This window comes from Ictidomys tridecemlineatus, chromosome 3 (genome assembly GCF_052094955.1).
Source record: "Ictidomys tridecemlineatus isolate mIctTri1 chromosome 3, mIctTri1.hap1, whole genome shotgun sequence".
In the NCBI taxonomy this organism is placed as follows: Eukaryota; Metazoa; Chordata; class Mammalia; order Rodentia; family Sciuridae; genus Ictidomys; species Ictidomys tridecemlineatus.
The window spans coordinates 83,338,231-83,357,125 of NC_135479.1; the positions used below are offsets into that span (position 1 = coordinate 83,338,231).

General features: G+C 32.0%; 1 protein-coding gene across 9 annotated transcripts in view; it reads right to left on the bottom strand.

The window, feature by feature from the left end:
• Stag1 (STAG1 cohesin complex component) overlaps positions 1–18,895 on the bottom strand; it is a 360,462-nt gene that overhangs the window by 59,489 nt on the left and 282,078 nt on the right. For all 9 annotated transcript variants that reach the window (XM_040269835.2, XM_005327048.4, XM_078043362.1 and 6 more), the window contains 6 exons: positions 13,819–13,922; positions 8,296–8,388; positions 8,111–8,200; positions 7,760–7,963; positions 6,411–6,481; positions 4,386–4,473 (listed from right to left, as the gene is read on the bottom strand). In XM_040269835.2, coding sequence (XP_040125769.1) covers positions 4,386–4,473; positions 6,411–6,481; positions 7,760–7,963; positions 8,111–8,200; positions 8,296–8,388; positions 13,819–13,922 — 650 coding nt within the window. The remainder of the gene's footprint in view (positions 1–4,385; positions 4,474–6,410; positions 6,482–7,759; positions 7,964–8,110; positions 8,201–8,295; positions 8,389–13,818; positions 13,923–18,895) is intronic.

An 18,895-nucleotide genomic window follows, 5' to 3' on the forward strand; every position in this document is an offset into this window, starting at 1 on the left:
AATTAGATATACTAAAGATCTTCTCATCACCCTTTGAAATTATAAATACTGATCTCTTCCTTGCACTTTTCATTCAATATATCAGTAAATCTCTTCTCACATAGAATATTACAATATAAGAAACATCTACCTCATTATTTTATTCATAGCTATACAGAATTGCAGAGAATCAAAACTATCCTACTTATTTAACCTGTGTTTAATTCAAGAACATTTGGATTATTTCAAGTTTTAAATTTAATAAAAATGTTATATCTGTAACTACACCTTTATACATACATTCAAGTATATATTTGTAGTCTAATTTCCTAGTACTATGAAAGCTCAGAGGAAGTGTATGTGCACTTTCAATTTTGATAAACATAGGCAAACAATCTTCTATAGGGGTTATACCAACTATTTTCAGAATAGTATCTGAGAGGAATAAAGTAGTTACATAAAGTTTCATAAGGGTTTCTGATGAACACATATACAGTTTAGAATTACTGAAACAGAGCCTAGATTGGAGAGAGGGTGAAACTGAGGTTACTAAGACAAAACAGGAAGTTTCTGCAGTAATCAACTAGAGAATATATGAGGGATTGAATTAAGGTAGTAGAGCCTGGAAGAACAAAGCATATTCAGAGGTAGAATTTATAAAAAGGAACAAAAGCCTTCTGAAAGTAGGAATTGCTTCTAATACATCATTAAAATATCTTTAGGGGAGGAGTAAGATGGTGGAACAGAGCTAATGGGTGATTCCTGATCTCTCCATGGCACAGAAAGGAAGCAGTGAAGAACAGCTGACCAAGAGAACTTTACTAGAAGTTTATAGCTGGATTAGAGAAACTGTGGAGAACAGTATCAACAAGTTTTTTTCTTTTACATAAGACTGATGAGTACGTGGTTTTGCTCTGAAGAGACTGTAGTAAATAGAGTTCAGGGCTTCTGATACTGAAAACAGCAGAGGACACACATTGAGTTTAAGTATTAATACCTTGATATTCCCCCAGCCCAGGGCTAGTAAGAAAAAGCAGCTCATAAAAATAGTCCCTGGCATAAAAGAATATCATCTCAATAGATGGGTAGACAAATAAGTAATATTAAAAAGCAAGGGAAGAAACCACCCCAAACTGCCCACACTTCAACAGCTAATTCTGCTGACACTGTAGTGGAAGAAATAGCATAGAATGAATGTTGGAAAATCACAGTTAAAATGTTCAACAAATTACAGTAAGAGGTAATGAGTAAAATTAGAGAAAATTCAGGAAGGGAAAGACTATTTCAATCAAGAAATAGCAATTCTAAAAAAGAACCAAATGGAAATCCTGGAAATAAAAGGCTCAATAAATTAAATTAAAAATTTGATGGAAAGTATCACTAATAGATTAGACAACTTCGAAAACAGATTTTCAGGCCCTGTAGACAAAGTATATATAATCCTGAAAATAAATTGACAAGACCAGAATATTCAAGAAACCTGAGATATATACCAAGAAACTAAATTTAAGAATCACTTGGGTAGATGAAGGCTCTGAAATAAAAACTAAAGGAATGCACAATCTTTTCAATGAAATAAAACTAGAAAAATTTCCAAATTCTAGAAATAGGATGGAAATCCAAATACAAGAGGCATACAAGAACTCCAAATAGGCAAGATCAAAAAAGATCCTCTCCAAAACACCTTATGGTGAAATGTCTAATATACAGACTAAGGAGAGAATTTAACTCATTTCTCAAAGTGGATCAAAAATCTAGGAAACTGCAACTGCTAGAAGAAAATATAGACTGAACACCTCAACATATTGGTACAAGTATCAATTTCCTTAACAAAACTCCTAAAATGGAAGAAATAAAACCAAGAATCAATAAGAGGGATGGCATCAAGTTATAAAACTTTCCATTTAGCAAAGGAAACAAGAGCATGAAAAGACAACCTACAAAATAGGGGATTAATATCCAGAATAGATAGAGTTCAAATAACTTACACTAAAAAAACCTCAAATGGGAAAAGAACTAAACAGACATTTCTCAAAAGAAGAAAGACAAATGGTTTATATATATATGAAAAAATGTTGAACATCTACTAAATAGGAATGGCAAAATATGGCATAATGAATCCTACTCTTATGTACAATCATAATGTACCATAAAAAAGAAAAAAAAATGGAGCTGGACTGTGGCTCAGGGATAGAACGCTTGCCTAGCACATGTGAGGCACTGGGTTTGATTCTCAGCACCACATAAGCAAATAAATAAATAATGGTCCATCAATAACTAATAAAAATATTTTAAAAACAAAAAGAAATTAGTTGAATATAGAGTTTTTACATTTTCAATACTGGGTATTTTAAGAGATGTTTCTAGGAACTGCTAAAATGAACAAGTCTGGCAATTATGTACTCAAATTTTGTACACATAGCTAAAGACTAGAATTTGTGTTTAAGAAGTTAAAAGACTTATTTGACAAATTAATACACAACAAGGAAAATAACACCTATGTAGTGAATATAAGTAATAAAAAAATAATATCAGAATACAGAACTGTGAGACCATCACAGGTTAGTATTAAGATAGTAACAATGGTATAAAGAATTAAAAAATAACTTTTAGACATCATTATAGTTCCAGATGAAAGAGAGATCTGTATTTTTATTCTCTCCCTTAAGAAAGAAAGGAAAGCAAAAAGGGAATAACTTATGTTTCTCATTTCCTTGCAAATCTGAAGAACAGCTTGAGAATATGAGTGAACTGTATTTAGGGCACTAAAAACTGAGATCACAAAAATGGAAATTTGAAGTGCCAATAATAAATGAGAAAAAACAAAGGGTCAAATATTTTACCTCTTTCCATAAACTACAATAAGAAATACCTAATATAGTCAGGGATATTTGTTTTATTTTATATATATATTTATTTATTTTAGTTTTTGGTGGGTATAACATCTTTATTTTTATTTTTTATGTGGTGCTGAGGATCGAACCCAGCGCCCCGTGCATGCCAGCCACATCCCCAGCCCCGGATATTTGTTTTATTAAGAGTAACTTTAGAGGGCTGGGAATGTGGCTCAAGCAGTAGTGCGCTCGCCTGGCATGCGTGCGGCCCGGGTTCGATCCTCAGCACCACATATAAACAAAGATGTTGTGTCCGCCGATAACCAAAAAAAATAAATATTAAAAAATTCTAAAAAAAAAAAAAAAAGAGTAACTTTAGGGCTGGGGTTGTAGCTCAGTGGGAGAGCGCTTACTTGCCTTGCATGTGTGAGGCACTGGGTTCCATCCTCAGACAAAAAAATAAGGCATTTTTTTTTTTTTTAAAATAGTGGCTTTACATGAAGCAGTGCTCAAAAAAGTCGAATGTTAGGCATGGGTAATGCTGAGGATTGTGTTACAAGGGAAGTGCTCTACCACTCAGCTACATTCCCAGTTGATGTAATCATAGTAATTGTAGAACACTGTTTATGTAATTGACATTAAAATTAATTAATTTTTTAAAAATGGTGCTGTGGGTGAAATACAGGGCTTTGTGTATGCAAGGCAAGCACTCTGCCTCTGAGTTACATCTCCAAACCTGACTGTGTTTTTCTGAAATGGGACTTCACCATGTTGCCCAGGCTGGCCTTGCAGTGGGTTCAAGGATGTTTCTGCCTAAGTCTCCCAAGTCACTACAACTACAGGCATCACCATGTCTGGCTTCTGTGATAGACTTGAAATTATGCAATTATCATTTTGTTATATGTGTCAAAATTCTTATTGCTTCATAGCACTGAAGCATTCCACATCACCAAATGGGAATGAGAAAGAGAATCTCTATACACAATCCTACTATAAAGTTGTTATTTTGGTCTTTGTGACTATCTGCAGTGTACCAAATCACTTCTTTCTCATGCAGAAATAAAACAATTATTCTACTCAGGTCTCAGTTTTTTCAATTTCTGCTTGTTGTACTCTAACTTGTGAGTACAAAATATTGTAAAATCTGCTGAAGGTTCCCTGAAATATTTAACTATGGGTCTAATACAAAAGCTAAGCTATGCCTAAAACCCTGTATTTGAAATACCTAAAACAGAGTCTGGAATATAGTCATGATTAGAAATTTTCATTACATAATGAATTATTCAGAAGTTTTAAAATTGTTATGGTAGTAATCAATCGTATTTCCCTTAGAAGACCATTAAAAATTTTAAGTTGTATTATAGCAAAAGTTCTTTAATTTTTTCCTGCTCTAACACATCTGAAATATACAATAATACTAACAGTAACAGTCAATCACTATGATAATAATTCTCAAAGGAGAAGTCTGGATTAAAGAATGATCAACTACTTTCCATAAAAGGCTTTAAAATTGTTATTTCAGAGAAGTTTAATTTTAAGACAACAGAGAAAAAAAATATCAATAATTCCTACCTGTTCTGGCATAGCTCCATGTTCAATTCCAGTCTTCAATAATCTGTAGCAATTGCCAAACAGATCCCATTTTGTGAGATCATGAGCACTAAGATAAACAAAAGATGCATTAACTTTATTCTAGATAGAGTTCAAGAAAACTTTTATTTGAACTTAGTTTCAGTAAAAGGAAGAGTAAAACAAAACATTTTCTTGGGGATGAGACTGTGGTTCAGTGGTGGAGTGCTTGCCTAGCCCGTTTGAGGCATTGCACTTGATCCTCAGCACCACACCAAATAAATAAATAAATAAATAAATGTAAAAAAACAAACAAAAAATTTAAAAAACCTAACATTTTCTTTAAGAATTAAAAAGGATCCACTAAGGAAATGTGTGTGTTAGACCCTCACACGCGTGTGCGCGTGCAAACACACACACACACACACACACACACACACACACACACACACACACACACAGAATGAAAAAGAGCTGATACCAGGAATTCACTGAAGAAATCAACAATAAACTTCAAACATTCAACTGAAAGTTTCTACCATATGGTCAACATAAACTCAAACTTCATACATAGGTATCTTTTATTTTTAGTATTTTAAAATACATCTTAAACAGATCCATTTACAACTTTAAAATTTATAACCAATGTGTATGTATGTTTATGTATAGAGAGATAGATTTATATTTGTGTGTGTGTGTGTGTGTGTGTATCGCAAGGGAGGGAGGTAAAGGGAGAGACCATTTCCCACTGAGCTATATCCCCAGCCCTTTTTATTTTTGAGACAGGGTCTTACTAAATTGCTAAGTCTGGTCTCAAACTTGCAATCCTCCTGCCTTGGCCTCCCAAATTGCTGGGATTACACTGAACCTGGCTAAAAGTTTAGATTTTTGAAACTGCTTTAGAAATCTATAGAATTCATTAAGAGACTCAACCAAAAAAAATTTTTTTTTGACAAATTTTACTTTCCTTTCTTTATGGAGAAGATGAGCATAATTTTAAAAGATATACAAATTATGGCTTGAAAACATACATTTCATTCATTGAATCTTTTTTTTTCTTGTTGAAACTCAACTGTTCTGTTCCCAGAACACTGTAATAAGAAACCAAACAAAAATAATTTAGGAAAAAGCCCACAGAACTTACTTTCATGGCTTTCCCCATAATTTTTTTTTTTCACTTAAGTTGACAAATGATCATGTAGGTGTTGTTGTGAAATATGCATATTATGGAATGGCTAACTAGAACTAATTAACATATGCATTACCTCATATAATTATTTTTGTGGTAAGAATACTAAAAATCTACTTTCAGCAATTTTTATGGATATAATATATTGTTGTTAACTATATTCATTATGCTGTACAACAGATCTCTTGAATTTATTCCTATTTAATTGAAATTTTGTATTCCTTGAGTAACATCTCTAACTCACCATCAATCTTATTTCTTATTTAGCAAGGCTTCTAAAAGCCATCAAAATTATACCCATGAAAGTCTAGCTTATAAAAATAAGCTTATCTAATTTGTTAAATAATACTGATGTACTTCAACTTTTATAGTGTATACTCATCATTTAAATGATAATTTTTCATTACACTAACAGTAAATCTTACATCTTAATTAAATAACTACAGATCATAATTTCTCTGGAGAAAATTTGCATAATAAAGAAAATCACCACCATCTCAATATTTCTCTAAAATTTTATATCGAAATATATGAATGTTGCTGTGCATGTTGGCACACATCTGTAGTCCTAGTGACTCAGGAGGCCAAAGCAGGAGAATCACAAGTTTGAGGTTAGCCTCAGCAACTCAGCAAGACTCTATTTCAAATTAAAAAAAAAACTAAAATAAAATAAAAAAAATTGGAGATGTAGCTCAGTGGTGAAATACCCTTGGGTTCAATTCCCAGTACCCCCGCGCTCAAAAAAAAAGAGAAAGAAATACATGAATGTATAAAACTGCTACAGTTTATGTTGATTAGTATATTTTAATCACTGAATCTACTTTAAACAAACAACATACTTGTGGAAAGATGTTAATCGCTTTAAGGTGGACAAAACATTGTAAATATCGTCATCATCAGCTTCTTCACCCTACAAATTAAAAAGTAAAGATCACCTCATTATCATAACCTAACTCACATTCACACTAAAATCTATTAATATTTAACTGTCTAAAGAAAAATTCTTCATTATATAAACAGTACACATTCTCTAGAGGTAAATAATACAAATAAAAAACCCCCAAATCTTTACATTTTAAAATAATGTGATAAACATGATTATACACTTTTCTAATTAATATTATATGATAAATTCCTTGAAATTGCTAAGTGAAAGGGTAAAGTTTTACTTTCTTTTTTTTGGTGCTGGGAATTTAACTAAGGGCGTTATGCATACAAGGCAAACACAATCACGGAGCTATAGCCCTGCCCTCAAAGATAATGACTATTCCAGATCTTACAGTCAGCTACTTCTGTAGCTTGAAAATCATAAATAATGTTTGAAAGAAAGAGAAGTTCAAATAGAAAAAGTTCTTTTAAAAATCAATTATATATGTTAAAAAGGAAAATTCGATCAGCCTGGACATCAGAGTATACACAACTACAGGAATTCCAGATTGCCTTATGTAGACTGGGATGAGAGGTCAAGAGATAAGGACCCCAAAATTAGAAATATAACCAGTTGAAGAAGCTTGCTATCTTGAGCATACCATTCAGGTATGGGGATTCCTTAAAAGCATACTTAATTTGTACATTTCTACTCCGTAACACATCACAATAATACAGTAATATTAAAATGCCAAATTAGGTTCCAGGAAAAGGAAATGAGCTAAGAAAAATCAAACCTCAGAAAGACTTTTCTTAAAATAGAAGAAAAAAACATCTAGCATTAAAAGGAAATATGGGGGCTGGGGATGTGGCTCAAGGGGTAGCGCGCTCGCCTAGCATGCATGAGGCACTGGGTTCGATTCTCAGCACCACATAAAAATAAAATAAAGATATTGTGTCCACCTAAAAACTAAAAAATAAATAATTAAAAAAAGAAAAAAGAAAAAAAGGAAATATGGGGCTGGGGTTGTGGCTCAGTGCTTGCCTAGCACATGCGAGGCCCGCTCAATCCTCAGCACCACAAAAAAATAAATAAGTAAAATAAAGGAATTATGTCTAACTATAAGTAAAAAATATACATTTTTAAAAAATATAACTAGGATGTATTAACTGCAATATGCTGTCAAGTTTTTTTTTAAAGGAGCAGAAATTTCTAGATTTTATTTAAAAATGGAAATGATCACACACTCAGCTATCTTGAATATTCAGTTATTAGGTAAAATTATTATTATTATAAGTACACATTAACTTTAGAACAGACCTCTTGCAGTAGGTCTTCCACAGAATGATTGAATCGATCTACAAACTCATCAATCAGCTGGCTCCGAGCTATGTCAACTCGGTTCTGGATGGTATACTCTTCACTGCATAAGATGCTATAGGTTTTACTGCAGGCTTCTAGGACATCTGATTCTACATGTTTCTCCACAACAAATTTAATCTGTTTTAATAATGCATCTAGATGCTAAGAAGAAAAAAAAGAAAAACAATGACATTTAAATACTAAAAATTAGCATCTATCAAATAAAAAAGACTATATGATTACATGCAAATAAAATAATTCCATTAATAAAACTTCTTTAATGGCAGAATTTCAATTTCAGTCTCTTACCTTTTCCATTCTACCTGTGCTGTAGATTTCTAGATCAAAATACTGTGGGATTTGCAGCAAGTTTGCTACTTTTTCTGCATCAGCTGAATACTAGAAGAAACAGTAAAGAAAAAAGCAGTAACTAATAGTTATGTTGAAAGCAAACTCGGGGGTATATTATCACAAAACTGTAAATGAAACAATACCTTTGATAATAACATAGGAAGTGTGATAATAAAATGTTCAGTCAATTTGTTTCTATCATCAATTTGAGTTTTCCTTTCTTTGGCAGTTAGCACCTGGAAATATATTAAAACAGTAAAAGAATAAGAGTGTCATGTGCAAATGTATAAGTCTAAAATGTTATACAGAAGGATGAAGAACTGGCATATAATAAAACCAAGAATTTTAAGAGAAACTACTGAAAAAATGCAAAAATATTAACATTCACTATTCTTTATTAAATAACTAAATTACTATTTTAACGTACATAAAAATATAAACATTTCTATAAAAACCATAATTAGGAATATAAAAATATTGAAAACAAAAAGTAATTTTTCTAGAGTTTTAACCTTAATGTATTATCGGTTCACTCTCACATGTTAAACACAAACCGATACTATTTAAAGTAGTCCTCTTTTACAACCATCAGACACTAATAAATTTTCATGTATTTTTAAGGCATATACTAATGACATTTCTGAATTCATTTATATTTAAGTCTTCTTGTAACTATGCTCATAAATCTATTAGGCAGCATTCAAGAGAAATAGAAAGTAGTATAGCCTGAGATCATGGAACAAATTTAAGCTGATAACACTCAGTACTTTAGACTATCTGCAACTTATTAAACCATGGGTCCTTTCAAAAATAAAATATTAAAATGCAAGCTCAGTTTAAGATCATTTCTCCAAAGTATTCTGCATTTTGTTACTATTCCGAAGGGATTTTCCATCTTAATATTGAATGGCTTTACAGAACAGAAATTTTCCAATATAAACTGTCACTATTTAAATGTGAACCCCAATGTTAAGAATACATGAAAGTAGATGCCTCCTATTTGATTATTTCATATGCTTATATTTTGAACAACAATCACTTGGAATGATCTACAAACTACTACAGTATTCAGTTCTGCACAAAATAATTAAAAGGCTACACATAAAGTCAAATATGTGTTTAAAAATGTATTCAGGATATCAAGGAGTTCTGAAATTCATCTAATAATAGATCAAAGGCCTAAGGACACTGATTTTAGGGAAACAGCTATTTTTGACCAGATGATAATTTTCTCAGGCACTCTACATACAATGAACTCATCTGGTCTTCATAATACCTCTGATGAAATAATAAAAATAGCCTGATACTTATTGAGAAAGAATTTGCTAATATCTAACAAAATGTTTATGCATATCCTTCCTTTGATCTAGCAATCCCATTTCTAGCAATCTATCCCATCAATACACCAGGTATAAGAAAGAAATGACCCATGCACAAGATTATTCACCATGAAGTATTTCTAAGTATCAAAAAACTAGCAACAATCCAACAGTCTGTTAATAGGTGATTTTCAGTACCTATACAGCCATTAAAAAAAAAATCATGAAGATATCTAAATAAAGTTATGGAGTGATATTCAAGACACACTGTTAAATACAAAAAGAAATGTACAGAACAGTGTATAAAGTATGCTACTGTTTGTAAAAAAAATGGTAGGCAGAAAGAATCAAGAATAAGAATACTTGTAGGTATGTGTGTTTATACATTTCCCTAATTTACAAAATAAAATGCTGGAAGGATAAACTAGAAATAAAACTGGTTCTAGTAGGAATGAGGTGTAGAAGGAGGTCCTTTAAATAAGACTTTAATGAAAGTGAACCTCGGGCTAGGGATGTGGCTCAAGCAATAGCGTGCTCGCCTGGCATGAGTGCGGCCCGGTTCGATCCTCAGCACCACATACAAACAAAGATGTTGTGTCCGCCGAAGACTAAAAAATAACTATTAAAATCCTCTCTTAAAAAAAAAAAAAAAGTGAACCTGGTGCATTTTATTCTGAAACAAAGTCTCAAAAATGATAATGTCTGAATTAGGAATTAGCCTAAGGGTCTCTCATTAGTCAAAGCTGGAAGAATATACTTTTTAAAAAGACTTTTATTATGGAAAATTTCAAAAACCCTCTAAAGCACAGCAATAACTATTTAGAATTATCATTCTTGTTTTCTCAATTCTAAAGTTTTTTTTTCTATTGCATTTTAAGGCAAATCTTTGTATATAATTTTACCATTAAATATTTACATGTCTTTAACAGGACTTAAATAGTCTTTTTACAATTTGTTCAAATAAGAATTCAAACATATTTGGTTGCTATGTCCCTATGTCCTTTACATTTCTGTAATCTCTAAATGTTCTCCTTTTCTACATTCTGAATTGGCTAACTATAGTTTCCTTTAAAACATTCTCTCATCCCCATATTTTCTTGAAAGCAATTGTTTCTGGAAGCTTGATTACATGGATTGTTTTCAGCCACCTCCCTCCACCCAGCCCAGGAACACTTCAAAGGTGGTAGCAGTTTCACTTTTAATAGCAGTTTTTACTTTTAATCAATGCATTCAGATGATGGCAAAGCAATCTATCATGGAATTCCTCATTAATCTTTCATGTAACTACAGGTCATTGATGATTGTCATCTAGATTATTTTATTTGTGTGACAAAATAATATTTTAATTCTGTTATTCCTCCACTTATTACCAGTGACACTTCTACCAAAAAAGTGTGCCTCAATAAATATTTGGTTACTCAAAAATCTTAGTATTAACAATACAGGAAAACTAAACATTGTGTGCCTTTCTGATATGATGTAGTATGGAGTATAAAAAATTATTCCTGACAAAATCTGTAACCTTATTGGATCAAGCCTTTACAATTAACTTTCAGATTACAAAAAAATTATGTTAAGAATAACTAAATGAAGTGCTATGAAGTAGCAATAAGAGAAACCAGAAGGAAAACACGTTTTTCCCTCCTATCTAGTTGTTCTCAATTGAAAGAGAAATATTAGTTTAAGCATTTATTTAATGTCTCAATTTCTTGTTTCATGTATTTTGGATTCTGTTGTGTATATAATTACTGTATTTTCCCAATGTATTACTGACCCCTTTATCTTAATAAAATATCTCTTTTGGTTTCTAGTAACATTACTTAATAAAATATCTCTTTTGGTTTCTAGTAACATTACTTAAAGTCTATTTTTATAATATTAATAATCTCTTCAGTTCTCTTATGGTTATTCATTGCATAATGCCCTTTGCCACCCTTTTACTTCCAACAAATCTGTCTTAAATCTGACGCAGTATGACAATACCTTCTTTTTTTATTGGGGGTGGGGGGTGCACAATGCTGGGGATTGAAATTTTCACTTGCATTCATATTCTATATAATTTCTGATATGGCTAAAGATACAAAATCCAGAAAGGAAGAAGACTAGGAGGAGGGAGGAGGAGAGGGAAAGAGGAAGAAATTGACCAAATTATATTGTTCTATTGTGTGCACATATGAGTAAAAACAAATCCCACTGTTACTTATATTTATAAAGCATGAGTAAAAAAAATAGCAAGCTTTAACTCACAAAGTCATCCATTTTGCTGTAATCTATATTTATTTCTTTAGTTCCTCTTTTCTGTCTTTACTTAAAGTGTACCACCATAATTTTCATTTTCTTTTTATATATGAATAATTGCTGTAGGAATTATAATATACTTCTTTACTTTCAATTGGCTGCAGGTTAATACTAAATTACTTATAGCAAAATGTAGTAATTTTGCTGCAATATAGTTTCGTATCCTTTTCACTTTGTGTTTTTACTGTCAGATATATTATGCTGTATTATAAACTCAACAAAATAGCACTATAATTATTGACACAATATCATGTCCCATTAAAAAACTAACAGATGGAAAAAATACATCTGCCTTTTATATCCATTCACAGATTATAGTTACCATTTGATAACATTCCTTATATGGCCTCAAAGACTTAGTATTTCTTTTTTTTTGTTTTTGGTATCAGAGATTGAACTCTGGGGCACTCAACAACTGAGCAACATCCCCAGCCTATTTTGTATTTAATTTAGAGACAGGGTATCACTGAGTTGCTTAATGTCTTGCTTTTGCTGAGGCTGGTTTTGCAATCCTCCTGCCTCAGCCTCCTGAGCTGCTGGGATTATAGGAGTGCACCACCACGCCAGGCAAGACTTAGTATTTCTTATAAGGCAGGTCTTCTAAGAACGCAGTCTCTCAATTCTTGTTTTTGTTTATCCAGAAATGGTCTTAACATATCTTCATTTTTGAAATGTTAAAAATTTCCGGAGGGCAATTCTGTTGAATATGCTGGGTCCACTGTTTCTGATAACAAGTCAACTGCTAAACCCTATTGTAGTTGACTACTCCTTGACTTGTTTTACTGCTTTCAAGATTTTCTAGTTTTGTCTTTCAACTGGGTGACTGCTGTGTCTCCAAAGAAACAGTTTGTGTTTATTCTACTAGGGTTTTGTGTTTATTCCACTTGGATTTGTGAATCAATGTTTTTCATCAAATTTGGAAAGTTTTTGGTAATTCTTTAATCCAACATGTGTGCCTACTGAGAAGACATTTCTACTGTCTTCCTTTTTCCCTTTAGTAGACATTTTAAGATAATACATGTAACTATGGCTTTTAACTTATTTTTATAATTTTAATGTTTTTTTTTTAGATGTGCTTTAATTTCACACATACTTGCTGAGCTTGGTGGTACATGCCTGTAATGCCAATGGCTTGGGAGGCTGAGGCAGGAGGATCTGTGATTTTTCAGTTAAAATTTTGGCTGGTGCATCTGAACCACCAACTCAGATTATAGAAACAAGCTGGCCACTTCCAGTCAACAAAACAGCAATGGGCTTTTACCACTTGTCCATACTGTATCAACTCTCTGACAACAAAACTGCTGGTACTTGCTGGTAGTGCTACCTGGTAAAAGATCTCACCAAGTAAACTTGTGGGAACGTGTGCGTGCGCGCGCACTATAAGCCTAAAATAGGAAGGCTGCAGATTCTTCTGCTTTTACCTGAAACTTCAGCACTTTTTAAAGAAAAAAATACATCTCCATTTTTTTTTTAAATCTTTGGTGAATTTGAATGTTTTAGATAAAAATTTCTAGTTTATACTTGTTTTTGCAGAAAGGATTTGCCTACCCTTTTATACCAAGAGAGAAAAGTCTCTCCACCTGTGATCATTTCAATTTGTCCAAATAATATCTTTATTATTAGTCCCATGTTATAGAAAAGAAAACTAAGGCACACACACAACACACACACACACACACACACACACACACACACACACACGCAAATATTCACCTATCCAAATATTTACATGGCTGCTAAATAGAAGAGCTTAAGCTGTCTTCCTTTTGAGCCTTTATGCACTCTTGATATAAATTATGAAAATTCTTAAAGTACTACATACATACCATAGTAGAAGTAGGGACAGATATTATGGTATCATGAAGGAAAAAAAATCAATTTTTGGAACCCAAGCCCACTAGACACAATATAAAAATGAAGTATCATAGATGTATCATTTACAAAAATAGTATATTTGGGGGGATGTAAATTCCAGTAAAATATCCAAATATTTAAGACAGTCAATTACATTAAAAGCTTTATTGTGGATTTCTCACTAAGGTAACTTACTCTCTTGCCGGTACCCCTTCCCACTGGAGGATGTGCCTCAGCAGCTTGACGAATTGTACAAACCATTAGCTCTATAAGAGCACTTTCTTGCCGGTCAGACATTGCTAAGGTGAAACAAAATACATGAATATGAGCAGACAGTTTTACAATAACCATGTGCTAAAAGTGAATGCAATTATTAAAAATCTAAAAACACAATATATTACTATGAAGAAGACTTAAGCTATGTACTTTGCTGTTTTTTTCCTTTTGTTTTTCTTATAGAAGTAATATATGCTCGTTGTCTTAAGTCAAATAAGAAACAGGTATATAAAGTAAAATTTTGGTCTCAGTTCTAACACCATACTTTTGAGTAGGCAATGCTAAAATTTTATTTTATTTCCTTACATATTACTCCAAAGCTCATACAATTTTTTAAAGGTTTAAAAAAATTTTTTTAGTTGTCAATGAACCTTTATTTTTTATTCACTTATATGTGGTGCTGAAAATCAAACCCAGTGCCTCACACATGCTAGGCAAGCACTTTACCACTGAGCCACAACCCCAGTCTAATTTTCTAAAGCTTTTTAACAAAAAAAATCATGCCACATATTTAAAAAATTAATAATACTTTTAAATGTCTTCAAATATATACATATATTATAATTATTATAATTATTTAATATACAACAACTTAGTCAGTCTTCTCCTGTCTACAGTCAAAATTATTTTCAGATTTTTGACACCATGAAAAGTGCTGCAATAAGCATCATTAATGCATATATACTTAGGTAACTGATAAACTTATTTCTGAGGAATAAATTCCAAGAGTGGGAATAACTCATCAAAAGGCAAATCTCGAAAACAACAAATCTAAAATTATTTATTGTAGTTTCCAATTGCAATGATGATAATGTTTGGTTTTTCATATCACTGCCAGCACTGGGTTTTATAAACCCCTTTAAATTTTTCCAGTCCTATGGTTGTGAAATGTTATTTCATTGTTATTTTGTTCCTTTATATCTACTGATCAGCAAGTATTCTTCCCCCCAACCCTCCAGGATTTATCTTTTTTTTTTGATATGGGATCTTGCTAGGTAACCCAAGCTGGTTTTTAACTCAGAGGCTCAAATGACCCTCCCATTTAAGCCTTCTGAATACATGGGATGAACTACAGGCACATTTCACAGCATTTAACTACTGAGATTTTTCTTCTTATTGTTCTTTGCCCAGTCTTCCATTCTTTTTGTTATTAAGATGTAGTAACTTTTGTCTTCTGACTCTTCTTAGTATTTTATTAGACAGAACTGTTACCTTTTAAAAAGTCACATGTGTCTCCCGTTGGTTTTGCTTATTGGTATATATTAATTATTCAGAATGGTTGTTTTATTGTTGCATATTTATACATCCATAAACCATAATCTAATCAGTTTCACAGCGCTTGTTGTATTGCATTCAAAGAATGCTCTGTCTTAGAGATTAGAGAAATATTTTCTTTTAATTTCTTTCTCTCATGGTTACTTGCTCTCTTTTTTATTTTAATTTTTAAGTTGTTGATGTACCTTTACTTATTTTTTTATTTTTATGTGATGCTGAGGATTGAACTCAGTGCCTCACACATGCCAGGCAAGTACTCTGCCACTGAGCCACAACTCCAGCCCCTCACTTGCTCTCTTGACCTTCCTTCTTTTGTTCTTTCTTATTCCTTCACTTTTATATCTTTAATCTCTTTGGCATTTATTTGTAAATGAGTAGAAAGTATAAGCCTATTTACCTATACCAAATAAAAAAAGCCAATTACACCTTCACTACTGCTAAATAAACCAGATTTACCTATGTATTTTAAATGCCATTTTAAAATATGCTGTAGGCTCTCATATAAACTTAGATCTTTATTCTAAGTATATTCTTTATTTAGTTTTGCTAATCTACTTGTATATTTTTATAACTACCTCTTTTGGTTATAGTACATTTATAATTTATTAAAATAATTTATTTTGCAACTTAATCCAACTAATTAAACAAGTTTCCCTTACTGTGTCCTTTTAAATTTTTTGTGTAATTTTTATACTGGCAGCAAATAATTTATTAAGCATTTTTATGCATAAGGCACATATATTAAATTGGATTAGTTGATAACTTGTTTTATCCACAAACAACTCTAAGAAATAAGAACCAATATAATCCAAAGGGATTAAATAACTATTCAAAATGTTCAACTAGTAGTAGAATCAACACATTAACCCAGGTAGACTGACTCTAGAATAGTGCTCTTAAGCACTATGTTATACTGGCTTTTTAACGTACATTTAAAATGCTACATAAACTTCAAAATATTTTTTGGTTAGGTCTGGGTCCAACTGTACAGCCCAACCGTACACACTGAGTTGGTTAGGGCCTAGATAAGTTGCTGAGTCTCACTTTGAACAGATTCTTCTGCCTTGGCCTCCTGAGCCACTGGGATTACAAGTGTGACACTGCACCCGGTTTTTAAAATCTTTTCATCTAGAAACATAACTTAGTTCTTCATTTTTGAGATCTTGTTTTACATCATTTAAGAAAACATTTGTGTTTTCTCATAAAGAAATTAAGTACTATTCTTCTGAATTCACCCCATGTGTTTTTAAACATACTTTTTTAAGGGATAATGTGAATAGTTTAATTCTCTTTCCCAATAGATGGTAGGAATTATAGAGAAAGAACTTCAGAAGGAAAAATACAATGAATCTATGAAAGTTTAAAAGTCTACAATGATTATTTTTAAATTGAGGCAAAAGCAATGAAAAGGCAGACAAAGACATAATGACACCCTGTTCTGTATTCTATAGCAAAATTATCCTGCACAGGAATATATATATACAACTTTCTTCCTTTCTTTATTTGCAATACTGGGGATTGTACACAGGACTTCGTGCATGCTAGTCACATACTCTCCCACTAAGCTACAAACCTACCCCTTTTTAAAAATTTTATTTTGAGATAGGGCCTCATTAAGTTGCCTAGGCTGGCCTTGAACTGTATAGCTTCTCGAGTAGCTGGGATGACATGTGCGTGGACACAGCACCCAGCCTATACATACATCTCAATTCAATCATTTCTTAAATTTTTATTTTCTTAGGAAAAACACATGAATTTTAGCCTATTTTAGGAAAAACACATAAAATAAATTCAATTTTTCCACCAGTACGCCTAGGATCCAATGCCTAACAATACAAAATACCACTCCATTCAATAACATTTTTACTTTCCAATTCTAGAATTTCATAACTTTTTAAAATTTGGCCGTGAATAAAGGAGCACAGGTTGTCTGTGAACTAAATGCATGTTTTTAAAATTCAGAAATAATACCTGGATTTATGGAATGTGAAAAGAGAACAAGTTATCACAAGAATGGATCCTTTCTTACACTATATAGTAAAACTCAAAGTAGTGTTGAAGTAGACCTAAACTTTGCACAGTATCCACTAACATCAATTTTGTTAAATTTATATTATCAAAATTGAAACCTTCCCTGAATGGAGAGACAGGAAAAATCAAAAGCAATTGATATTTAATTAAATCCCTTCTGGGATATGACAGCAAATCTACATAATAATAAGAACTAAGCAAGCTTTATTAAGCCTTAGACAAGAGCCAAATAGTCACACTGAATGAAATAAACAGGTAACTACTTAGACTTTGAACTATTACAGAATTACACAATTTTCTAACTGTTGGGAAACCTTTTCATATATCATCTCTATTTTCTCAGTATTAGTTTTAGTCTTATCACTAAAAACAAACGCTTTAAAGTCAACCAGGACAAAAATTTTCAAAAGACCTTTGTGTAAGTCTTAAAGCAACATATGATATTAACCACAGCTCTACAATATATATTATTATTAACCATATATCTCTTGATTATCGTCTTTATTGGGTTTGTAAAAGGGCATAATTTTCTCATTTTCATAGCTATTATTCTCTCTTGCCCTTCCTCCTATTGTTTGGTATCCACAATCTTTAAATGAGTTATAGGCTCTTACTTTCTTCATAAACTATCTTCTAATTTTTTACTATTGTTTCTCATAGAGACCACTGCAACAATTACATACCTAGTCTTCTGCCTATTCCAAATCACATATATAAAGGCATTTTTCTTAAAATATGTATTGGATCACAGTGCTCCTTGTTTAAAAATCCTTCAATGGAATCCTAATCAAACTAATAAACTAAAAAAATTCACTTATAAACTTAAAATATTCTAAATTATCTGATCTCTATCTTTATCTCCACTTGTTACCAATGGCTATGTTCTAGTTATTACAGCTCCTAGAATGAAATTATTATTCATGCTTCTGATGCTTTGCAATTGGTATTTCCACTATCTAGACATATCTTTTTTGATACTTCCTTTTGTTTCTTGGCTTACAAGTGGGATTCTTCAAAAAGGTCTTCCATCAGGATTTGACCTAAAGAAAAACCCTCCTTATTGTCCTTCACAGACATTTATTAACTCCTGGAATTAACAAATAGTTAAGAGTACATAACTTGATTTTTGGGTTTGCCTTCCTCATAAGAATATAAGATCTATATGGGCCTAGTTTAATATTGTACCTTCAGTATTTAACATAATATTTGGTATATATTAAAGAGTAAATATTGGGCTGGGGCTGTAGCTCAGTGGTAGAGCAATTGTCTGGCATGTGTGAGGCACTGGGTTTGATCCTTAGCAGCACATAAAAATAATAAATAAAGGCATTCTGTCCATCTACAAGTACAAAAATAGAAAAATTTTAAAAATGAGAGTAAATATTATTAAAATTATAAATAAATTAATGATTTGAATGGTTGTAATTGAATGGGTGCAAGGGATTAAACCCAGGGCTTTGTGCATTCTAGGGAAACGCTCTACCACTGAGCTACATCCCCAGCCCACAATTCCTGCTTTGAAGAATTTCATCATTTGCATCTTCAAGCAACTGAATACAGAATTTTAGCATTAGAAGCAATGAAAGAAGATTACCTAGTCAAAGGTTCATATATTAAAGTTAAAGAAGCTGAAAATCATAAGTCAAATAACTTGTCACCTGGCAACAAAGCTATTAAGAACCCAGATCCT